The sequence below is a fragment of the Sciurus vulgaris genome (genome assembly GCF_902686455.1).
Source record: "Sciurus vulgaris genome assembly, chromosome: 16".
NCBI classification, from domain to species: Eukaryota; Metazoa; Chordata; class Mammalia; order Rodentia; family Sciuridae; genus Sciurus; species Sciurus vulgaris.
In genome coordinates, this window is record NC_136477.1 from 28186747 (window position 1) to 28212304 (window position 25558).

Consider the following 25558-nt stretch of genomic DNA (forward strand, 5'->3'; position numbering starts at 1 on the left):
AGGATATAAAGTAAGTATCATTGCCTACTCAAAAGAGTTCTTTGTGAATTGCGGCATGTTAAATTCTGGTTGTTCTAACTGATGTTTCCTTTATAATTCATGTTCTTGCTATTATAGATTCTACTAACAGAAAATCAAAGTAATCAAGCCAATACATGTCTGTCTTACATTTTTTTGTTCTGTTTTAAAAAATAAAATTTAAAACTGGTACTTGTTCTCTGTGAAAAGAATCATTTGTTCATAAACAAACCTAAGTTTCCTTCTAGAAATGTAAGTTGTTCCATGTTTGGGAAAAAAAGCAGTTATCAGAGAGAGAGTTATACATATGGAGTTGTATGTACACAGAAACCCTGGCTGGCTTGCTGCCACATAGCTGTGGTTGGAACAGTTATTCCCAGTCCCCTTGCTTACTTTTGCATTTTTTTTTTTTTTTTTTTTGCGAAGCTGAGGATCAAACCCAGATCCTGGCGCATGGCGCATGCTAAACACTCACTCTACCAGTGAGCTACACCCCTAGGCACCCCACCCCCCACTTTTGTAGGGGCAAGCCAGTGAGACTCATGTTGCCAAGACCCTGGATGTCATCTTTCCTTTTAGCAAACCACTCTTGCATTTTTTGTTTATCCCACACTGTTTAAAAAGTTTATCAGCTTTATTTTTTATCTGTTTTCCTCCCTCTGATTCCCTCCCTTTTTTCTTCTGCTCTTTTATTACTTCTCTTCCCCTCTTCCTCTACAGGAGAATCAGCGCATGCAGCAGAAAATAGACACCATGACAAAAGAAGTGTTTGACCTCCAGGAGACACTTCTTTGGAAAGATAAAAAAATTGGGGTATGAGATGAAATTGGGCTTTGGTTAGAAGCTCATTGATGAGGAATAGACCAATAGAATTTAACTTAGGGATTCCTAAAAATCTGGCCTTTTGATTATTCTGGAGCAGTTATACAATGTGAAATATGAATAAGAAGAAGACAGAGGAACTTCCATGGGAAAACCTGATACTGTGCCTGGAAAGAATTCATCATTCTATCCGACTTGGGGCTTGTGAAACCTATGAGTAGAACTTTAAAATAAGTTGGCCTTCATGCCCCTAGGATTCATATCCATAAGCAGCCACAGGCATTTAATTCATACTCTGTGGGTAGTTTGATATCCTTACAAGTATTTGAATAAGAAGCAGGAAGATAGGGAGTGGGGATAGGGAAAGAGTTATGAGCTTCTTATAAATTCTCCATGAATAAAATGGGAAGAGATTAAAATCAGTTCAATTATGGAAACTGATAGGAATGTAAGACTTGGGTGAGTTGCCAAACTATGACATCATCTCTAATTATAATCCAAGAACTCCCTAAAGCAGAGCCCAGATAAGGAAAAGTTCTTTATTGCCTTTTTGCTTAGTCTTGCAGGTATATTCCAAGGACTCAGGAAACAGAAAATTTCCCACCAGTTCACCTCAGGTGTCCTTCAGCTGGCAATCTCATCTCTTGGCATGAGCTTTCTCTTCTGCAGTGGCTCCTATGTAGTTGTCAGAGGCTTACCTTGTTAGGGAAAGGTTACAGTGGAGGAAACAGAAAGAACAAATGAGAAAAGTTTTGTTTTGTTTTCTTTTTTTTTTTTTTTTTGAGATTAGGTGGGATAAGAAATGTTGGCAAAGAGCCATAGGAGCACTGGTGAGAGACATGCCCAGATGTGAACACTCTGGAACAGATCCTCCGCTGTTAGGGGCATTCTGATGCCCAGCTGGAGGTCAGCTGTATCCCATTCTTTTCAGCAGTCCGGTACCTTGTTCTCAATTAATAAAAATGAGGGAAAACCATATTACCGCTTAAGAGTTCATAGACCAAGAATTTAAAGAACTAAATCTACTTTTGGTTAATTTTCTTTTTTTTTTTTAATTTATTTTTATTGTAAACAAATGGGATACATGTTGTTTCTGTTTGTACATGGAGTAACAGCATACCATTTGCATATTCATACATTTACATAGAGTAATGGCATTTGATTCATTCCATTATTTTTTTCCTCCCCCCCCCACCCCTTGGTTAATTTTCTGATCTTAAGTTACTGAGTTTCTGAAACTTCATCCAAATCTAGGACAGCTTTCTAGGGGATGAATGCTCTATTAGGCATTTTGAAATTGTAGTTGGGAACTACTGATTTTATTTAAACTTTCCTTCGGAAATTTAAAATGAGATATGAAAAATTGTATCACTAAGTAGGCAATTTGTAAAGTATAGTTAAAAATCCAGTCATTATCTACAGTGGGCTTCTTTTAGGACCTTACATAATTTCCTTTAGCACAGATCTGCAGGTCCAGGGCTTCTAATTTGTATAGTTGTCTCTGCGTCTGAAACTGAGCATTGTGGACCAGTCTTGGAAAACCTTAAAACATTCAGTCCAACAAAATGTTCTTTGCTACCAAAAAGACATGCCAATGGTTAAGATACAAATTACTTGGCTTTTTAATTGTCTGCACATTATGTTGAATGAATAACTGGAAGTCTTTATCCTGTGGCTATGTAATTATGCATTCCTTTGACTTCTTAAAATTAAACATTTTTTTGCTGGGTGTGGTGGTACATGCCTGTAATCCTAGAGGCTTTGGAGGCTGAGATAGGAGGATTGTGAGTTCAAAGCCAGCCTCAGCAACAGCAAGGCGCTAAGTAACTCAGTGATACTATCTTTAAATAAAAGACAAAATAAGACTGGGCATGTGGCTCAGTGGTATGAGTGCCCCTGAGTTCAATCCTCAGTACAAAAACAAACAAACAAGCAAACAAAAAAAACCCACCATTTTTTATTTTAAGAACATTGCAGAGTACATGCAACTATAAGAAATAACACAGAAAGATCCGATGTGCCTTTTACTCTGTCTTGCGAAATGTGACATCTTGCGAAACTGTAGTGTAATATCACAACCAGGATACTGTCTGTAATATAGTAGAGATACAAAACTTTTCCATCCCTAAAAGGGATCTCTCTTCCCTGTACCGACACTGGTACTGGGGGCATTGTACCACTGAGCCACATCCCCAGCCCTTTTTATTTTTTATTTTGAGACAGTCTTGCTAAAATGCTAATAAGGCTGACCTTGAACTTGTAATCCTCCTGCCTCAGTCTTCTAAGTTTTTGGGATTATAGGCATGCACCATTGCACCTAGCAGATCTCTCCTCCCTTCTGGCCACATCTGCTACCCTTGTTACTCCCACCCCAAGCTGAGTTTTCTATTTCTGTACTGCTGCCATTTGAGAATGTTTTATGAAAAATTGTGCTAAAATACAAACAACATACAATTTGCCATCTTAACCATTTTTTAAGTGTACCATTCAGTGGCATTTAAATATATTCTCAGTATTGTGTTACTGTCACCACCATCCATCTCCAGAACGTTTCATCTTCCCCATCTAATACTTTGTACCCATCAAACAACTGCCACTCCTGCCAGCTACCTTTTTATTTTCTGTCTCTAGGTACTGCATGTAAGTAGAATCATATAGCATTTGTCCTTTTATAACTGGCTTATTTAATTTAGCATAATCTTATCAAGTTTCCCCAATATTGTAGCATATGTCAGAATGACTGTCCTTAATTTTTAAGGTTGAATAATATTCCATTGTATGTATATACAATTTATCCATTTTTATCCATTGATGTACACTTGGGTTGCTCCTACCTTTTGGATGTTGTGAATAATGCTTCTGTGGACATGGTGTACAGTTATCTCTTTGAGATCATGCTTTCAATTGTCTTGAAATACCCAGTAGTGGAATTGCTGGATCATATAGTAGTTCCATGTTTAAATTTTTGAGGAGCAGTCATTCTGTTTTCCATAGTGACTGCATCCTCTTACATTCCCACTGGTAGTGCACAAACATTCCAGTTTCTCCACATCTTCACCAATATGTGTTATTTTCTTACTGTAAATAGCTATTATTATCTTACTGTTATTAGCCATTCTAATGGATGTGAGGTGGTCCCCTCCTAATGTTTTTAAGATACATTTCAGTTATGGTCAGTGACTACCTAATGCATCACTTGTCTCTAGCTTCATTTCCAAGATTCAGATTTAGTGACTTCATGCTGAAGTATCTCCACTATTCCCAGGTTAGAGTTTAGTTTTTTCTAGTTGTTCCTTCATTGAGCCTTAGTGGTCTTGCCTCTAGCTCCACTGCAGTTCTCCACAAGTGTCCATATGTAGAGTAAGTGCATGCAAAGGTCCTGTGTGTCTGGTTAACCCAGCATAAACTTGTTCCCATTCTAAGATATTTATGGCCCAGTGCAATTATATGGAGATTTAACCTGTTGCCTCAAAGTTCAGCCATATATATATATCATATATCTCCATTTGGCTCTTTGATGCTAGAATTTGAGGTTAGGTCAGGGATAAAGAATTATTTAGATCTCCACAAACCTGTACTTTTTACTCTAAAAAAAAATCAACTGTAGCAACTATTGTTGTATGCAAACACAAGGGTAGTTGTTATATATGGTCAGGTAATGCCACAGGCTTGCAAATCCAGCATGAATACATTTGACCAATTATAAGATATTTTGGTATTTTTCAAACTTTGTGGTGAAATGGACAGATATACAGGATATATTTTATTTTCCCATCTACAATTTTGGGAAGATAAAATTAAAAAGTCTAAAAGTAAAAATAAAACCCAGTACTACAAATGTGGAAAGAGGAGCAAATGTCATGTCCTAGCATTTGCTAGAATTCCTAGTTTCAAATTGGTCTGTTCCTAAGTGGTTTTTTACAGTCAATGGCATTGTTTATATGAGCATGTTGTGACAGTGATCATTTACTCAGTTATATGTGGTTATGCATGGCATAACTATGCATGCAAATACCAATAACCAAAAGTACCTAACCTGGCAGAAATTAAAGTGACTATCAGCTGATGGGAAAGTACCACTGGGCTTTGTTCTTCTGATGTTCCATTTGTTAATAATGTAGTAGAGTGTTTATACTAGCCCCAAGTGTTAGAAAAAAGGCCATATGGTGCTAGAAACTCAAGTTAATTTATAGGTAGACTTGAGACATATCATATAATAATGAATGTAAATTGTAAAAGTAAGTTAGATATTGACGTTGCAATTGGATAAGAAAGGACTGCTCTGTGGTCTACTTTTGTAGCATCATTTGGGACAATAATCAAGTAACATAATGCAACCTCTGTAGGACTGTGATATAAAAAATTGTAAGAGTTTTGGAACCAAAAAGAACTGGATTAATTTTCTGGTCTTGCCATTTACTGTGACTTTGGGGAATAAAAAAAGACACCCCCCCCAAACTTTTCTGAGCCTGAATTTTCTGATCTATAAAATGAGGATAAGACCCCTTTAAACCTCCTCCCATGGGGTGGGCACTACTGCTATCCCTACTGTTTTTTCAGATGAGGGAATTGAGGTATGGGTAAATTAAGTGTGTGCCAGGACCTAAAAGCTTCATCCAGGAACCCAAAATCTACCAGCCTCCATAGGTGGGCTATATTTATTTTGTCAATGTTTTATTTTTGTTTTTCACATTTTGAAAGTACATCCGAAAACCAAATGAATCTTAATTGTATTTAATTAACAGAAATCCTGGAAAATTCCTTTGGAGACTAACTATTTTGGATTAAGTGGTATTTGAGTATTTTGCAACACTACTTGGAGAACAATCATACAGCCAATATTTAATGAACATAACTTAAGTATACTGGTTATTTTTCTTCCAAAACCAAATTTTTATTTTAAAAGATCAGATATATTCTTGATAAGTTATTTTAGTTAAATATGAAATACTCCTTGTTGTTGATCAAATGAAAATGTACTAAGGAGGTCAGTAAGGAAAATTTTAACTCTTACTGCTGTCTTCATCTTCCTTTTCCTGTTTTCTTCATTGACTGGAAAAGAAAGATTTGTTTTCCTGCTTGATGTGATAAGCATGTTTTGCTAAATTTATGCATGAGAACAAATTTCTACTAAAGCTCTCTTCTGCAGATGAATATCCCTATAACTGTTTCCTCCCCTGACTGCTTGTTTCCAAGGGCTTCCTTGCTTTTTATGCCTTATCTTTGCTTATTTGAATTAGTTACCTTTCACTTGCTCTTTTTCTGTGCCATTCTTTCCTTTGCTACCCTTCCTAAAACCAGGCCCTAGAGAAACAGAAAGAATACATTGCCTGCCTTAGGAATGAGCGAGATACGCTCAGAGAGGAGTTGGCTGACCTACAGGAGACAGTGACAGGAGAGGTACGTGAGCATGAGCTGGAACTCAGTTTCCTCGCTGCTTTACTGTCTTCCTTTCATCCTGTCATCTTTCCTAGCCTGAATACAAAAGACAGTTTTTATTGGGTTTGATTAAGTCATTTCCTTCGCAGAGTTTTATATTCCATGTAATTGATTCTAACTAGGTTTTACTCAGGGCAAACCTACATTGTTGCAGAGTTACCTCACAGAGCTTCCTGCTTCTATGTGGGCCATCTTTTGTGATGGTGGGTTTTTTCTTCCCCACAGAAACATGGTTTAGTTATAATCCCTGATGGCACTCCCAATGGTGATGTCAATCATGAACCAGTGGTTGGTGCCATTACTGTTGTGTCTCAGAAAGCTGCTCAGGTCCTGGAGTCGGCAGGAGAAGGGCCACTAGGTAAGACTGGTTGTTATTTTATCTTGGATCAATGTTGTTAGACTTCTAGCTTGTTCATAACCCAGCTTGGAAAACAAAAACAGGATAAGGGTCATCTGAAACTTGTCTGTATCCTTAACAGGAAGATCTGGACACATTATCTTTAGACATCTGTTTTTTTTTTGCGGTGCTGGGGATCGAACCCAGGGCCTTGTGCTTGCAAGGCAAGCACTCTACCGACTGAGCTATAGACATCTTTGATATTGGGAAACCAGCATCTGAGTCATCGAGAGGCAGCTAAGTGTAGCTACAGGGCCCCAGCATGGAAACACCGTGGGTCTCACCTAGTGCTTTTCACTTAAAAAGTCAATCATGTCCATCCCAGGGAGCCTGTGGGTTGGCAGACAACTTCCCAAGTGTATTTTTAGTTTTTTTCTTCCTGGAACATCTGGTTTTGTGTTCCATTATTTATCCCAGGGTTTTGTAACTCTTTGCCTTCACATTTCTTAAGGCAAGAAATAGATGATCAAGAAGATAGGTATCAGAGGCCTGCAATTTCTAGAGCAGGGCTTCTAAGCCTTTTAAAATCTGGACCTCTTAAATGTCACTCTGAGAACCTAGTGACACCTCTCCCAAGGAAACCACCAAGGGTGCCCATCCCATGTCCCTAAGAATCCTACTCTAAAGGAAGGAGAATAACACAGATAGTTACTATATCATCAACTCCCTTTGACCTATTAAAAAACAATCCTTTCACCTTTTTCATATTGCTTTTTTTTTTTATAAACAAAATTCACATTTTATTTAGATTGAGATAAACTATACAAAATTGATTTTCTTCACCAAAAATAACAGCAATATTTTCTATATTAGTTCTAGATAAACCGCAAAACATTTATTTTGTAGGTTTTCCAAGTTTTGCTTATAAATCAAGATGAGGCAGTATAGTCATGGAAAAAGAAAACAGACAAGTTGCCCCTATCAACAGCCTCTGACTCTGTCTTGACCATGAAGCAAAAGTTCATATTGCTTTTATATATGCCGAGGTTTCCTAAAGGAGCAGGAGATGGCACAAGCTGAAAAAAAATTTTAAAGTTAGTAAGCAGGTTCTTTAATATGCAGAATTTCTAAAATGTAATTATAGGGTACTTTGATAAAGAAGAAGATGCTGGGTGGATGAGAGGAAAGATCTAGAGAATGTAATAGGTAGATGTCTTTGGGCAGCTCAAAGTATTTCTTCTGCCTGTTTGCAAAGTGCTAAAGAAAACAGAACTTGTATTTGGCTATGACCCTCAGTGATTGTGAGGTGTGGTTGACCAGTATTAGACTGCTTCTTTAACTGAATTACAGTGGTCTCCTCAGACCAAGGGGCCTATGTTACTAAGCTTTTCATCACTGTGAACAAAATAACCCAAAAAGAACAATTTGGAAGAGGAAGGACTTATTTTGGCTCATGGTTTCAGAAGTTTCAGTCTGTGGTCTGCTAGCTCTATTGCTCTATGGTAAGACAGAACATCATAGTGGAAGGGGCGTAGTGGAGGAAAGCTTCTTAGGTCATGGTGGCCAGGAAGTAGAGAGGGAGGGAGGGCGGGAATAAGCAAGGAGCCAGGGACAAGACATCATTCCAGTGACTCACTTCCTCCATCTATGCCCCACCTGCTTACAGTTACCACCCAGTAGTTCATTTAAATGATTAAACCATCAGACAGATTAGTTCACTGCTGAGGTCACAGCTCTCATAATCCAATCTTTTTTCCTCAGAACCTTGCTACATTGAGGATCTTGTTTCTGACACATGAGCTTTTCAGGGGACACTTCACATCCAAATTATCACAGGGTTTATATTAATGCCTGATTAGGAAGAAGCAACACACTCCACAGGCTGGAGACAAGCCCTAATGACCCTGCTTCCCAGCTTCAGATTTGCCCATGGCTGCCCCCATCTTAGAGCTCCACCCCCACCACTCATTTTTGTGCACTTTGCTCCTTCCAGCATTGTGTTCCTCTGTTTTCTTTGCTCTAGCTTGCCCTTGCCCAGTCCCTGTCTTTCACAAATTTTGATCTCTCTCACTAAGAGCGGAAGCCTGTGGGACTCCCATTGGCATTTGAGTTGTCTGTCTACTGGTGAATGTTTGTAAATTTTGGAAACAAGGAAATGGTCTCTTTTGTGCTTCAGTTTGTCCTTAACTGGAAAAATCACTGCTTTGGGAGCAAATGTTGCATTTGGTGCCCTGATAAATATCAGTGTGTGGAAATACATTTGGGATAATTAAGTAGTCTTCTGTAATAGTACAAAAGCCTTTATTTCTTTTCATGTTTGGAGCTATAAGTAACGTAACTTATCAGATGTTTGCTATTTGAGTTTGAGGTATTCTTCTTCTTCTTTTTTTTTTTTTTTTTGTGTGTGGTGCTAGGGATTGAACCCAGGGCCTTGTGCTTGCAAAGCAAGCACTTTACCAACTGAGCTGTATCCCCAGCCCAAAGAATTATTCTCAATTGTTTATATACTACTTCATTACAAATTTAGTGTACAGCCTTTTTATTTGTTTCAGATGTAAGGCTACAGAAACTTGCTGGAGAAAAGGAAGAGCTACTATCACAGGTAAAGTCTTTCTTCTTTTTAGAAGGTATTGTTAATTTCACCTAAGTTACATAGTAAAATGTTAATAAACTAAAATGTTCATTGGTAATTGGAAATGTGCTTATTTTAAACCTCAGAACTTAAGTGAGATTTAAAAGATAAAAAGAGAGTTCACATTTTGTGTCTTTGTTGTTTCTTACTCGTAAAATTTATAGGACACTATCTCTGATGAGATATTGAGTTTACAGACAAAGCAAGTGAAAACAGCAATCCTTTCCTGACTCCTCTATCAGCTCTCGCCATTTCTATTCCATTCTTTTAGCTTACTCTTTTGATGTATAACTAGCTTATATTGCTTCTTGATCGTTTTGTTTTAGGCATTATCTATTGGCATTCCTCAGTGGAACATGAGAACTTAGCTGTCTTTCATCCTCTGTCCCTGTCACAAACATGCATACTTCCCATCCTCGTGTCCTCCTAATGAAGGAACAGCCTAACACTAGTCTGCTTATGTCATCAGGACTTCTAAACACTACTCACAGGGGAGCTATGTGACAGTCTAGGCTTGCCTTTCATCTCTTTCACAATCATTTGTTGTTACTGTGGTTTTTATTTTCATTTCATTTTCCTGGTTATTTTTGTGTTTATCGTTAATTTAGCTACAGAGTTTTGAACAATAGTTTAAACCCACTCTTGGGGTTTTCACATGCACCACCTATTCTCTTGTTTTGTCTTCATGAATCTTGGCTCTGACTTGCTCCTTTCTAAACTAATGGCTCGCACCTTCCTCATGCAGATGTGATCGTGCTGCCTTGGCACAGGGGACTTTTCTCTACCTACTATTTGGGCTTGATTCCCTTTTCCCAGTCCGATGCCTTCCTCCTCCTCTATTTATTCTCTTATTTTGGTGTATCTTCCTTCCATAACTTCCTGAGGAAAGGGTATGTGGGCTGTTAAGTTTCATGATGTTGCAGGCCTGAAAGTGTCTTTATTTTACTCTCATTTGATTAACAGTATCTAATTCTGGTCTGCAGCATTTTCTTTTGGATTTAAAAAAAAAAATCCTCTGTCTTCTAGTGCAGTTGTTTAGAATTTTAAGGACATTTTGATATTTTAATCTTTTGTAGGTGACATATTTCCCCTACTTCTGGAAGCTCTTGTTCTATTCTCTTTTTCCCTAGTGTTTTAAAATTTCAGTGATATGTTTTGAAGTTTTATTGCATGACACTGGACCCTGTCAGTTCTAGGAACTTCTGGGAATTTTCTGGGAAAATATGGACTTTCTCCCTTACTCCTAGTCAGTCATTCAACAAATGTCGAGAGAGATGTCACTATTTAACATTCACTATTCTACACACTTGGGATATTTAAGTGAATAAATCAGTTCAGAAACAGTCTCTGTCCCAATGGATCTTACACTGTAGAGGGAAGAGATCAGAGACAATAAACAGTGAATGTACTTAAGAAGTAAATTATATGTTATGTTAAAGGTTTGTGTGAATGCATTTATTATAAGTGTTTCACCAGCTACAGTCAGCTGTATGGGTATAGGCATGATTGAAGAGGGAATTAGATTTTAGCAGGCAAGTATAATGGGGCAAGGGAGGTGAAGGAGTGTAGAAGAGAATGATGAGAATAATGGCCCTAGAAATTAAAATGGATGAGGAGGGTTGAGAGGACATCCAGGAAAACATCAAGGCACTGTAAAAAGATGATGGGATCAGCAGATTAGAAGTACAGGGTTGTTGAAGGATGTTGACGATAGGGTCTAGAGCTAATGAGCTAGAAAGATTAGGATTCGTGGTGAAGGAGGATGCTGGGAGCTGAATTGTATAGGGACTATTCTGTGATGTTGAGATCTAGTCTATGACTGTGGCATGAGTGGCTGCAGAGGAGGTGTTCCAGAAACTGAGAGACAAGTCCAAGAGCCTCTACTTAGATGTTTCTTGAAATTGTTGAGAATGAAGATGGGTGGTCTTGAGGGAGTGCAGCTCAGGAGCTTAAATGCTAATGGAGTAGGATGATGGCTGTATGGAGAGGGAGATGGTATAGTGTATGTGATTTGAAGAGATGAAAGTAAGTACTGTACCTTTAGGGAGAATGGGGGTAGAATAATTCAGCACCAGCACGGAAAGCAAGAAGACACCTATTCATTTCCAGGTTCAGTGGTAGGAGGCTGTGGAAGGAAAAAAACAAAACAAAACAAAACAAAAAACCCATCCAGTGCTTGGTTGGCTCCAGAAGAAAGCAGATGAGAGCATTGGGGTAAAGGGAATACTCAGAGAAGATGCCGAAGGAGGCGGGGCTTGCTGCAGATGCACCGACCCTTCTAGAGGGCACAGAAGAGTTTCTGGCACTGGGAATGTTAGGGGATGATGGTTATGGGTTATACCAAGTCTTATGGGTGAAGAGTGCAGAAGAGGAAGGACAGCCCTTTTCAAAATGGACATAATAGGTTTCCTCAAGGCAGAGAGTGCTGGCCTTTCAATGTTGAAAGGTCAGAGGTGTCTGGGAAGTGTGGGTTTAGTCCAGTACAGAGCTCACCCTTTCCCCATGAGGGCAGTGGCAAACTTAGTCTTAGGGACAGGCTTCCTCTTGACTCCTGTTGCTAGAGGTGAGGACAGTTGGGAAGCCACTTGTATGTTTCCAATCATTTTTGTATACAGAAAGCTTTCTAAATAAGATTATTTAACTTATCTCAAATTAAACATTGCTGGGGATGATAATAAATTTTAACTGTTTGTGAAATGTTCCATTTTTAATAAAATACCCATGAGATGTATGTTCTATAATAATAAAATAATAAAATATGGCTGTTTTTATTGGGACACCTGCTCTTGGGGCTCACTCCCTTTTATACTTATTCAGAGCTTATCTCTACTACCTAGAACCGTGCCCATAGTAGGCACTCAAGAAAATCGTTTCTGAATGGAATGATGTGTATGGCCAATATGATGAGGATCTGTTTTGTTCTGTGTAATGGCCACTGGGCCAGGCATCTGCCTCATTTGAGACACTGGGTCTTGCGGTGACCTTTATTTCCATTGCAGATTAGAAAACTGAAGCTGCAGTTAGAAGAAGAACGGCAGAAGTGCTCCAGGAATGATGGCACAGCGGGTGACCTGGCAGGACTGCAGAATGGCTCAGACTTGCAGTTCATCGAAATGCAGAGTAGGTACTAGGGGACAGGCCAGTCCCATCTATATGTAGTGTGTCCCCAGAGGGGGATTGTGAGCAGGTTGCTGGGTTCTCATCCTCACTTTTCTCGATCATTGGTTAGTCTAGTCAGTAGAGAGCAGTCAGTAAAGCAGCCAAGCAGAGGCTACACTGGCCTATGGCCTTCGGGCATGTGAGAGGACACCTTCTTGCTCTCTTGCCCTTTCTGGGCAAAGGGGTTTCTAGGAGCCTTTTGCAAGTTGTGAAATGCCTTTGACAACCTGACACTGTGTCCTTTGTCACACCCATGTGCCATCTTTTTGTTGGTTTAATGTTTTAGTTGTAGATGGACACAATATCTTAATTAACTTATTTTTTTGTGGTTCTGAGGATTGAACCCAGTGCCTCACATGCAAGGCAAGCACTCTACCACTGAGCTACAACCCCAGCCCTACCATGTGTCATCTTTAAGCTCCCATGCAGCACCTTGCCCCCATTAAAGTTTTGTGGAATTTATCTTGGATAATTAGAGATTTGGGACTAACACCAATGTTTAGTAGTTTCAGATTTTTTCTAGAAGTATTTTTAACTCAAATTAATCTCTAGATGGAATTTTAAAAAGATCACAAGTCTAGTCTATACAAGACCCACAATGTCTAGTGTATTAAGTTTACCGAATTATTCCAGCATTGCTTCTTTTCTACTTTTGACTCCGTATTATTTTTATGTGCCTATAGCATTCATATTAAATCCCATAGTTCAGAGATTTCAGCAGCCATTGGTGTTTAGTTTGCTTTTGTTGGTGATGACATAATTTGTAGACAGGAGAAGACTTCGATTTTTCCAATTTAAATAGCTTTCCTGATAACTGATTTTAAAATCTTGACAATTCCATGACTTTTTCAGGTAAATAATCTGAGGCCAAATAAAGAAGACTTTTTGAATGAAAGTTTATTAGTACCAACTTTTGAAGTTAGTATTACTTCCTCTTTTGGAATCAGCTAAAACCCTAATGATGTTTTCTGGTGAATGCTTTATTCCAGAATATCATTTCAGTGAGGAGGGTAGATGAAGACAGGGACAGGATAAGAGGGGGCTGGCTAGTTAGGAAGATATGATGGTGAGCCTGAATCAGTACAGTGACTTCTGAAGGAAAGGAGAAATTTGAGTTGGGCCTACAAGCAGCAAATTCAGGAGTTGAAGAGAAATGGGCTGGCATTTATGTGCGACTATTTTTTAGAGCCAAATGGGTGTTGATTTTTGCAGAAGGAAAAAGTCCCCAGCAGGGAGGCATAGAACAAAGTTTGCTGAGCAGGACTGTGGAAATGCCAGGCCTGGCTGCTGAAGACAAAAGCGAGCAGCTCCCTTGGACCAGAAGGCCAGGAAGGGGGGCCCAGGCAACTCTTGGCTTTCAACAGGGCCTTGGCAGACATGGTGCTTTGGAATGAAATGACACATGAAATGACTGAGACAAGGCACTTATACTTTTGTAAACAGGAAGGAATGAGTGGGTTGAAAAGTGAGAAGGAAGCAGCACATTTTGGTAATCAATAGGTTGCTGGGGATAAGAATTGAAAAACAAGATCCTAAAGCTTCTGTTTTAGAGCTTGTCAATTTGGAACCGGCTCTCTTCACTTTCAGGGTGGCTTTATATCACCCCATGAAAGGTGAGAGCAACTGTACAATTCCAAACATTGAAGATAGTATAAGCAGTTATAATCTTGGCCATGTGGAAATATAGAAAAGTTTTTAGGTTATTTGAATATTTCTTTTTGTAAGTTAGATTTACTTTATTCCTTCAAGCTTTATGATTCTATAATCATTTCACAGGGTGATTTTTGTTAAATTTGGGCTCCTGAGGGAAATTTTATTCCCTTCCCCGATTATTTCTCAATTTCCCATTTTAAGGGATTTATTTCTTAGGTCATACTTACATCTAATGATTCTTAGCTCTACCCACAACATGTTATCACAGCCTGTTATTAAAAAGCATTTCTTCTAGCAAATACTTACTGAAGCATTCACTGTGTGCAAAGCCTTTGGCTAAGTACAGAGGTAGATTTAAGAAGGCTAAGACAGGGCCCCTCACACACACACACACACACACACACACACACAATTTGAAAACAATAAATGTCATAAAAAGCAAATAAAGTGCCACAAGGGAAGGAGAAGTTACAGTTAACTAAGGAGAGTCATGGAAGAGATGAAAGGTCACTTGAGGTTTGGGGGAGCAGAAGCAGAACCTGGGAGGTGGGAGGTATAGGGTTGGGTTTGGGGAACCAGAAGGCCCAGTTCTGTGAGCATGGAAGCTCTGTGTATTATAGGGCTGCAGATAAAATTGGCAGGGGCCACTGCTGCCATGGCAGGGTTTCTTCCTGCACACTCTGCTTACACAGATCAAGGGTCGAAGAAAGACTTTTTCTCTGAACTTCCAATTCAAGGGATGGTGTTGCAACATAAATGCTAGAGCTTCAACAGCCTGTCATCTGGGCTGCTGGAGATGTTGCAATTGCTGTGTTTTGTATTTCATAGTCTTGGAGGATACATTTCTCTATGCTGCAGAGGGCGTCACTGCCTGATGTTTTACATCTTCGTATTTGAAAGATGAAGATTATTCATCATTATATTCTGTTCTAGGAGATGCCAATAGACAAATTAGTGAATACAAATTTAAGCTTTCAAAAGCAGAGCAGGATATAACCACGTTGGAGCAAAGTGTAAGTACTTCTTCTGTATGGTGCTTTGTGATTTAAATTTCCTTTAAAACACCTCCACTTCCTGCATCTAAGTGGCCAACTCTATGAATGCCTGGGTTTCTGTGGGGCCTTTTTTTTTTTTTTTTTGGTGGTACTGAGGATTTAATCCAGGAATGCTCTACTACTGACTTTTATTTTCAGCCCTTTTTATTTTTAAATTTGAGACAGGGTTTTGCTAAATTGCTGTGGCTTATCTAGAATTTGTGATCCTCCTGCCTCAGCTTCCCATGTTGCTGGGATTATAGGTGTGCATGTTTTGGGTTGCCTTTGCAGTTGGGTCTCCAAAAAAGCTCTTTAAAATAGAGAAGCCAGCAGAGAGCATCTGGCAGGGCACTTTAGCCTTGTTTTCTCTAAAATCAGGAAACTGTACTTAAAATTGGTTTTTTTGGATATTCAAAAGAATTCAAGATCATAACCTCTAACAAAATCCCTTAGTGTACTTTCAAAAAGTCTAGAAACTTCTCCAGTAAGTTTCCTCTTAGAATGCTACTGTGGCACTTAATGTTTTTTTTTTTTTTTAATCATATAACTCGGGGCCCAATAATAACTCTACATCTGTAATCTTCCTCTCTGGGGATGTTCTTGGTTTATAAATAGTAGCCGAGTCTGAGAGGACCTATGACACACCCCAAGAGGACTTGTTAGTGTTAGATTATTTAGAAATTATAATGATGTTGTATTTCCATCATGGCTACCAAATTGTGGTAGTGAATACTAGAGGCCTGTATTCTCATATTCACAGATTAACCGGCTTGAAGGACAGGTGCTGAGATACAAAACTGCTGCTGAGAATGCTGAGAAAGTTGAAGATGAACTGAAGGCAGAAAAGAGGAAGCTACAACGAGAGGTACTTGTTCTAATATACCTCTTGGAGAATACATTCCTAAAAAGAAATATCCTTTGGAAATAAATTCTTTACTACCTAAGAATTCAACATTGGATCAAATCTTAAGGAAATAGCAGTGAGATGTCACTTACTCTTGTGACCTGCATGTTTACTTTTTTGTTTTGGTCAGTTAGGCTTAATAAGTAAAAAGGTGATTTTCATTTTTGTTTCAGATCAGGTCTATTTCAGCATCTTCTCTATATCCTTTCTGTGATTTAAACAAATAATACTGAGAGTCATTGTTTAACACCTCTAGATGACTGAAAAATAATTAGGCCGTTCTGGGATCATGTGTGAGGCCATCACAGCTTTGGAGTGCTTCTGTTTCCCAGAAAATTGGAAAATAAAGTAGCACTAAGTTTTGTTTCTGAGTTTCTGGCCACATGAAGTGACTGTGCTTTCTTCCCGTCTCCAGTTACGAACAGCACTGGATAAGATTGAGGAGATGGAGATGACCAACAGCCACCTAGCCAAGCGGCTAGAGAAGATGAAAGCCAACAGGACAGCACTTCTGGCCCAGCAATAGGGCAGCTGCCCTTTAACGTGGGTGCTGCTCTGTGGGGCCCTGCCCAGAGGGACTGACTCTTTTTGTACATTGACAGAAACCGCTTTCAGTACTGTTTTGAGTTTTGTCATTAAAACATCCACCTTTGTATTTTATAATTTATGAGAATGAAGCAGGTTTGAATCTTCATGAATGAACACTTTGGATTTTGTGTGTAGTTTGATTCTAGACTAAGAACTGGTCTGTGCTGTTCTTATTTTTTGTTTTATAATTTTAGAATCAAGTTTACTCAACATTTTCCCCCAGCTGCCTCAGTGACTGGGCACTTGGAGGCCTTGTCTTGGGGTCTGGAGGACAGCAGTTCTAATGTGCTGAGATACTTGCTGGAGATCTCAGAAAACACAAGTGCCTTCTCCACAGAGCAATTCAGACTTCAGTGATCCCCCGTGGTCAAAAGACATTTACCCATCATATGAGATAGTGTTTATATTTTAGTGAAGAAACAAGTTCATGTGTGGGGAATCAATATGTTTCACTCAAATTTATATGCTTGGAGGAAAAAACTTTTTTTGTAAAATATTTAAATTTATATAAGAAAATGTTAGAAAAAGATGGGGAGTGTATATAAAACTTGCTTTATTGCAGGGGGTAGGGGAAGTCCAAGGCCTATACTCTTAGAGTAAGAGCAGGGTCCTTTTTCTTCCATATCAACTATGCTGTACCTTCTGAAGTATTTTCATCAGCTGCTTATTTGTGGAATGAACCTCAGACAAGCCCGAAGGTGGAGGGAAGGGCAGGGCAGGCAGGTGGGAAATCTGCCTGAAAATTCTATTAAACATACCCTTCTTGCTGAACTTGAGTGGCTGTTGACACATTCATTTTATTACAGGAGACTGTGAAACAAATTATGGCAGCCACATCCCTCCTATCTTGCTTTCTCTTTTCTCCTCAAGGAAAAATTATCTGGCGTATAGAACTTTTTCTTTTATGAACTTTAATCTCATCTTTAAAGGCATCCAGTGTAGGGTTTTTATTTTTTGTTTTTTAAAATAACCAAGTGTAGATACTTTGTAGGATTTGTGATTTTCTTTTGTTGTCAGAATCAAGGTGGTGTGTATGGACATGACTATTGTAGCTTCAAAGTGTTTACACAGAAAAGATGTTGGGGAAAACCTAACGAATGAAGGCCACATAAGATAATAAAACTAGATTTGAAACTAGATAATAAACTCAAAAGTGAATAAAATCTCTAATAATTGTCCCCTTCTTTAGAGTAATTAGCCCTTCATTTTTAAGATATGGTGGAAACCAACCTCCTAGATTGAGACAATTTCCTATAAATCGTCTTTCTAATAGTAACAACAGTTTTGAGGTTGGGCATGGGCAGGAGATGTTCTGAAATGCAGATTTATCTTCTAATCCTCTAGCTGGTGTAGTCCAGGTCGGAAGGCCTGGGAAGCCCCTTTCCTCTCCACTCGAGGTTACTCAGCTGGCACTCTTCTGGGTTCATGAAACCTCACTTCTGAGATGCCTGGATCTACTGATCGGAGTTTTAACTGTTGGAAACTAATCTTGCCCCTTTTATGGCAAAACAGACATGTCCCTTCCACTCTTTTGTCCCAGTCTTTTCAAAATGAAATGGCTTAATTTCTTCATAAGATATTTTATTCTTTTCCACTGAACTTTCTTCATTGAAGTCTATAATCTGAATTTTACCTTAAAACTATAGGCATTCTTCTCTGTGCTGAATGCTTAGTTTCTGTAAATGTAGGCTAATATTAAGGTATTTTGACACTTACAGTTCAAGAGAGTATACTTTTATATTATTCTTCAAAAAGAATACCTAGGACTGAGGACATAGCTCAGTGGTAGAGCACTTGCTTAGTATATATGAGGCCATGAGTTCAATCTCCGGTACTATAAAACAAATATTTAGAAACCTCTTTTTTTCTTCTTTTCCCTCCCTCCCTCCCTCCCAAGTTAAAAACTCACACCAGTTATAGACCAGACAAAGACAATTTTATTCCATCAACTTTTTAACCTTAAGAATAAATTAGCTTTGGCTGCTGAAAATATTGATAGATTCTCAATTCAAGCTTTCTCCATAGCTGATCAGTACAGACTTTAGGTGTTCAGGACTTATTTTAAAAGACATATGGACTGACATAGTATATGGTACTAGAGGATAAAAATTTGCCAGAATACAGAAGGAATCAAAGCATAATCTGTGAGGTCTTCAAAACATTTTTAGAATTCCTAATGGTGCTCAGAGAGCATCTTACTAGATGATCAGTGGCTTTCAAACTTCTATGATTCTTCAACACAGTCTAGGAAATTTTTCAAGTGTGAACTTAAACTGTTTGGACACATCTGAAAATTTAGTCAATCCACCATGCAAGAAAGAGCATCACAAGTTGAAGGGCAAATGCAAATTTTCAATCCTATGTCTTACCAATCACATTGGGATACAAAGAAAGAAGAGAACACCCCAGAGTTCATAAATGATCACATTTAACACCTCTCAAAGACTTTGTACAGATCAGGCAGATTAGCAAGCTGCAGGACATTTCCATCTTCTGTGAAATGTTTAGGAGGCAGAAGGTGTGAGCGAAATGCTTTATAGACAATGTGTTCCACAGTCCACTTCCAGGGGTTTGATGTGGAGCCCGGCACCTCACTCTGGAAAACACATGTTAGATGTCCTAAGCCTCCTGTACATATTGGCTTTCTAGTGATGGGATGGGCACTGGAACTGGAGGGTCCTGGTGGCTTGCAATGGACTGTACTGTCTAAAGCTAGTGAAGGAGCCTCTGTAGGCCACTCAGGGATCTCACAGGCCTGAACACAAGAGATGAGGTCTCTGAGAGGGAAAAGCAACCACTGCTCTTGCAGGGCTATCTCCTATGGAATTTCCGTATCCCTCAGAAAGGAATGTGTTGATTGTTGCAGGATCTAACAATGTCTGATCCTGACTGGTGTCTGGATGGCAACATTTGAACTCACCACCAAATTTGGGTAGCCCTGTTTTCCCAAAACCTCCACAGGTAAGAAAATAAATGAAAATAAGGGTAATTTTGTTTCATCGCTGCTTCTCCTACATAATAAGCCTTAGCTTGGCTCATGTATGAGAAAATGTTCATTATCATCTGTACTTCCTTTCCTTCATGACAGTTTCCCAATCCAATAAGATACTCTCAGCACTGTACGGTAAGCTGCCTTGCTTTCTCCATCAGAGTGAGAAATGCCCCCGGCTTTAGCCAGAAGGACCTGGGACTGAATCTTTTAACACCTATACGCATTGGGGATCCCTGAGCATGCCAACTGTCCTGCAGCTTCCTGACCCGTGAAGCATGCAGACCACTTTACCTCACGTGACTGAACAATCACTAAGATGGCTATGCAGTAAAGTGGCTATCCTTTAATTTGTACACTATTTCCAACCCTCTCTCCCCTCCCCTGAAATATTCACTGATTGAAAGGCATTGTTATCTGATTGTTATTTGTGTCAGGTTGACCTATAAGTGGAATTCCAGAGTTTTACCTCCTGGCCATGCAGCATTTAGATGTAGTGATGGCAGAAATAAAGGGTGACCAGGGAGACAACCAGAATCTGAGGACTTGGGCTGACAATGAGACTCAGACCCACCAGCCTCAGACTGTATCACTGTGATGGATCATGCTTCTACAGTGGACAGATTCTGATTATCATTCTAGAGGTCTAAGTTCTAGACCAGCAGAAGGAAATAAAACTCTTGAATAAAGATAACCATTGTGTTTGAACCTGTTAGATATGTGAGATTCCCGGATTTTAGAGATGGGCAAGTTTCACCTCTTTAAGGTTATACAAAGGACTATCCCTGTCCTGGGGTGCCAGTGTGTATCCCTACAGTACCTGTTGGCCTGAGAGGGTCGACTCCTCTGATATGTACTGCTTCCGGATAGAATAAAACATAGCACATTCTTTACTGAGGCTTTCAAAACATTCCTTTTCTTCATCCCAATTCACCTGGTGCAAAGAAATCAAGAAGTTAGGGTAGGTGCAAGCTTTAAACAATTTCATTTCTAAATGGGGATCACATAAAAAATGAAATGTGACCTTTTAGGCATTAAAACTGTTGACTAATAAATATGGCTGGAGATAAAAATTGGTTGAAATGATGGGGTCTTGAAACTGTTTTACCTTTGTCATCCTGACAGTTCCAAATGAAGGTATGGTCACATGCCCCCTTCACCCGGCACCCACGCACGTTCCCATGTGCTTAGTACCTGCTTGCCACTCACCTCTGTGGCTAGTCGAAGGATGAAGATAGGCAGTCCCTCCAACGGGGGCACGTAATTGTCAATTAGAAGGGGTAAGCCAATCAGGTTCCCATCCTGCTTGTGTGAAAAAGGACAGAAAAGGAGACAAAAGATTTAACAAATTTTGTTAAAGTATAACAAATTTCATTTATCTAGTGCTTCCCCAGTTCTCATCTTCCAAGGTTTCTGGTTACTTGACTGGGCTGGGCATGAAAGATTTAAGCAGTTAAAAAGAGCTTTTGGTCCCAGTGTGTAGCAGAACCAACTTTTATTTGGATCTGTCACTGATCAACACATCAAGACAGAAAACCCCTAAGATCAAGAGGTAAGAGAAAGAAATAGGAGCAAGTGGCATAATCTCACTTATTAAAGACTACAGGGACTGTGGGATTCAGCTCTTCCTCGTGTCTGGATCCTTTACCCTGGGACCAGGAGTGGCATATACAGTTGTATATCTGAGAAATGCAAATGGAGAATGGAGAATGGAGAAGATTTCATTTCTGGCACAAGCTGCTTCTGAGGGGAGCCCAGTCTTCTCATCCTTATTTAGGAATCTGAAGAACATGACGGAGGCTGCATACAATGAATGGCCATCATACCACATCAATTTCCAGAGAGAAATAGTCTGCAAGCATCTCAGCCTTCTTTTTCAGGAACTCAACAATGTATTCAGCAAGTCCTTCTTTGGGGCCATCTTCCTCTGTCCAGCCACTCTCAGGACTGTCTAAGGCAAGCATGGCAAGGTCAAACAGTGGTGCTGGCTCCTAGGAAGGAGCAAGAACAACAAGGAGCACGCATTAACTGGACATCAAAATACCAAGCCTGAATTCCCACAAAACCACTAGCAGAACAGCAGGTGAGATAGGACACTTTAACATTCCCCATTTCCCTCCAAGGAAGTGCCTGAACAGCCCACAACAAAACCTCTCTCCTCTTTGTCAATGGGTGTTTCAACAGAGGCTGTGACAGATAAGAGGCCTGCTGAACAGTGGGAGGGCTGAGGCCATCAGGAGGTACTTTTTTCTTTTATGCAGACCTAAGGACTCAACTCACTCTCACAGTTCCAGTAAACCACTGGGTAGATCATTTCTCTATACTGATTCACTACAACTAAAGCAGAGAGGAGGGAGAATAAATTAAATTGAGCAACATTTCAGGTAAATCATCTGGTGAGGAAGAAAATGAAATCTTCTTCAAAAATAAGATACATAAAGCTATTCTCCACTTTTCCCCTGTTACTGTTGTCATATTTTTATATGTTACGAACTCACAGTACTTTTGTCATTATTTTTTCATAATAATAGTAAAAAATGGCTATAACAACCTTAAACACTTAGTACCCAACAACAGTGCTTTAAATATTTAAAGGAAAAAAAAAAGATAACTGCAAAGAGAAATAGATATATTTGTATTTATAGTTTGAAGTTTCAATGCCTCTTTCTCAATAATTAATAGAACAAGTAGTTAGAAGATCAACAAGGATAATGAACACCTACCTGAGCATGACTATCAACTTGATACACCTGATATTATAGAATGCACTCAACAAGATCAGAAGACAAATTCTGTTAAGTACAAACCAGGTCTTTGCCAACAAATACCATATTCTGGGCCATGAAACAAATCTCAAATAAATGTATAAGAATTCACTTGTGTTCTCCGACCAAATGTAATTCAGTTAGAAATCAATAACAGATTTCTGAAAAACCCCAAGAGGTTAGAAACTACATGACACAATTCTAAGGTCAAAGAACAAATAAAAAAGGAAATTAGAAAGTATTCTGTTCTGAATGAAAATGAAAACAATATATAGAAATTTGTGCTAATGCCTGTAATCCCAGCAGGATGATTATGAGTTCAAAGTCAGCCTCAGCAAAAGTGAGGTGTTAAGCAACTATCTCTAAATAAAATATAAAATAGGGCTGGGGGTGTGGCTCAGTGGCCGAATACCCCTGAGTTCAATCCCCAGTACCCCACCCCAAAAAAATTTGTGCTAGAGCAGTTCTTAGGGAAAATTTATAGTACTTTACACCAATAGCAGAGAAGAAAGCTCTCAAATTAGTGACCTCAGCTTACACCTTAAGAAATGTAAAACAGAAGTCAAACCAAAATAAGCAGAAGAAAAATAAAAATCAGAACAGATATCAATGAAATAGAAAACAAAAAGAAAGAGATAAAACCAAAAGTTCTTTGAGATGATCAATAAAATCAACAAACCTTTAAGTACATTGATCAAGCTAAAAAAAAGACAAATTACCAATATTAGCATTGATTTATAGATTTTAAAAGAATAAGTAATATTAACAACTTTAGGCCAATACATTTGAAAACAGGTTAAAGGAACAAATTTCTTGAAAGAAACAAAATGCCAAAGGTTACCCAAGAAGAAACAGATAAAAGAATAGGTCCATATCCAGTAAAGAAACTGAATTTGTAGTTTAAAATTTTCTCATAAACAAATCTCCAGGCCAGGTGAATTTACTCACTAATTTTAGCAAATATTAAGGAAGAAATAGCACAAACTCTATAAAAACTCTTTCAGAAAATAGAAAAGGAGGGGATATTTACCAAAGGAGAGGATACTATGGGGCCAGCACACCCTGATACCAAAACCACAATAGCACTTCTACTCATCCTTGTGCTGGAGGTTCTACCCAATGCCATCAGTCAAGAGAAAGAGAAAAGGCATCCAACTGGACAGGAAGAAAACTTACTATTCTTAGATGACATGGTCATTTATGTGGAAAATCTGATAGATTCAATAAAAAATCTACTAGAAATAATATATGAGTTTAGCATGGTGGCAAGATACAGCACTATTATACATATTTCTACACTAGCTCCAAACAAATGGGAACTGAAATTTTTTAAAAATGACATTTATCACAGCATTAAATATATGAAATACTAAGGGATTAATTTAACAGAATATTTTCTCCTCAGGTTAACCTACAGATTCAGCATACCATAATCAAAACCCCAGCAGGCTTTTTCATAGAGTATGTCAAATGAAAAAGGAAGTTAAATGGATGGGTAGTATGATTTTAACTCAGAATTAAAATTCAACACTGAAAAAGTCTTGCAAGAAATGGACTAAAACTAATTGTAGGGATTGTGTTTTGACTGCAAATTTATAGAATATTTATCTCTTTCCAAGTTTTCTTAAGTAGCTGTGTATTAACTTCATTTTTTAAAAAAATATTTTTAGTTATAGTTGTCGATTGTCCTTTATTCTATTTATTTATTTTTATGTGGTGCTGAGGATAGAACCCTATGTCTTCCACATGCCAGGCAAGTGCTCCAGCCCCAGTATTAACTTCTATAATAATAAATATGTATTCAAGTTGGCTACTCAATGACTATTTGACTAAAAAACATTTTATGGCAATTAGATACTTCCTATATAGCAAATAATACAATATAGAAATTATCCTAAGCATATTTAGAAAAATTTAATATAATACAAAGAAGATATTAGTGTGGAGCTCCTATTTTCAGAAATGACCAGCTGTTTAAGTTCTAGAAATGAGAAGAAGATAAACTTACCGATAACTTCAGAACACCAAAATTGGCAAAATCATAAATGAGTATCTGGTAGAACAGTTCTTCACTGAAAACAAAAATGAAGTGATTTTAGTGAAAAGCTGAATCCATGCTTGAGGGCTACAAAGGAAGTACAAAAGGGGAGAAGTAACCTCTGAAACATGGACAGAGGTGGTTCTGCCTGATTGTGGAATCTGGTTAACAGTCTAACAAGATCTCTTCTTCCTCCAAAGAGCTGAGAGTGCCAATATCTGCTCCAACCAAGGTGTTGGGTGGCCAGCCTCCACAGGCAATGATTAATTTAACATAATATTTTCTATGTCCGGCTTGCTATCACCCATCTGTCCCCAGATCTAAGGTGCTATAAAAGATTTCTGACACCCTGTAGGGAATGTAAGTTTTTGTTTGCTTTTCCCACTTAACAAAGAATCCTATAACCACTTTTTATAATCCTATAACTCAGCATTAAAAAATACATAGGAAAAAAATTACATGGAATGTATAGGTAAAACGGAATCTTCCTAAGTAATCATAAAAGGATATAAAGCAGAATTACACTAAACTGCTATATGGCTTGGGGTGGTGCACTGGCTGGCAACAATTCACGAGCAGCTATTAAATATACAATATATTGAATTATTTACAGAAACAAAGATTTGGAATAAATGTCACATTTATATGGTACTTTCCAGTTCTTTTTTATGCTTTTATTACTGCATTATAGCTACACATAATAGCTGAGTTCATTTTGATATAAACATACATCCATGGAATTTAATTTACTCTATTTTAGTCCCTGGTGTCCCCTCTATCCCTCCCCTTTTCATTCCCCCATATTCTCTTTCCTTTACTGGACTTGCTTCCACTCATTTATTTATTTTTAATCGGTGCTTTATAGATATACACAAAGGTGAAATTCACTGTGGTATATTTATACATGCATACCACATAATCTTGTCAAACTTGCCCTGCATTTCCTCCCCTTTCTTTTCCCTGCTCCCTCTCCACCTCCTTCTACTCTACTGATCTTCCCTTAATCTTTGTAATATCCAATCCCCCCTCCTACTTTCCCCTTGTTTTGCCCTAGCTTCCACAAATGAAAGAAAAGTCAACCCTTGATTTTCTGAGTCTGGCTTATTTCACTTAGCAAGATGTTCTCCAGTTCTATTTACCAGCAAATGATATCATTTCATTCTTCTTTATGGCTGAGTAA

General features: G+C 38.5%; 2 protein-coding genes across 25 annotated transcripts in view; one reads left to right on the forward strand and one right to left on the reverse strand.

Moving 5' to 3' along the window:
• The window catches only part of LRRFIP2 (LRR binding FLII interacting protein 2), an 88533-nt gene extending 71841 nt beyond the window's left edge, over positions 1 to 16692 (forward strand). For 11 of the 24 annotated variants that reach the window (XM_079115886.1, XM_079115889.1, XM_079115869.1 and 8 more), the window contains 8 exons: positions 739 to 831; positions 6142 to 6240; positions 6505 to 6637; positions 9169 to 9218; positions 12248 to 12368; positions 14994 to 15073; positions 15855 to 15959; positions 16414 to 16692. In XM_079115886.1, coding sequence (XP_078972012.1) covers positions 739 to 831; positions 6142 to 6240; positions 6505 to 6637; positions 9169 to 9218; positions 12248 to 12368; positions 14994 to 15073; positions 15855 to 15959; positions 16414 to 16524 — 792 coding nt within the window. In that variant the 3' untranslated portion in view covers positions 16525 to 16692. Of the gene's footprint in view, positions 1 to 738; positions 832 to 6141; positions 6241 to 6504; positions 6638 to 9168; positions 9219 to 12247; positions 12369 to 13259; positions 14965 to 14993; positions 15074 to 15854; positions 15960 to 16413 lie in introns of those variants that run through there. The other 13 variants (XM_079115874.1, XM_079115890.1, XM_079115878.1 and 10 more) reach the window with 4 other exon arrangements.
• Positions 16693 to 18500: 1808 nt separating this feature from the next.
• The window catches only part of MLH1 (mutL homolog 1), a 41767-nt gene continuing 34709 nt past the window's right edge, over positions 18501 to 25558 (reverse strand). Inside the window, exons 15-19 of the mRNA XM_079115868.1 lie at positions 24349 to 24412; positions 21402 to 21566; positions 20785 to 20877; positions 20396 to 20509; positions 18501 to 19182 (exon numbers count right to left, since the gene is read on the reverse strand). Of these exons, the coding sequence (XP_078971994.1) occupies positions 19015 to 19182; positions 20396 to 20509; positions 20785 to 20877; positions 21402 to 21566; positions 24349 to 24412 (604 nt within the window). The 3' untranslated portion in view covers positions 18501 to 19014. The remainder of the gene's footprint in view (positions 19183 to 20395; positions 20510 to 20784; positions 20878 to 21401; positions 21567 to 24348; positions 24413 to 25558) is intronic.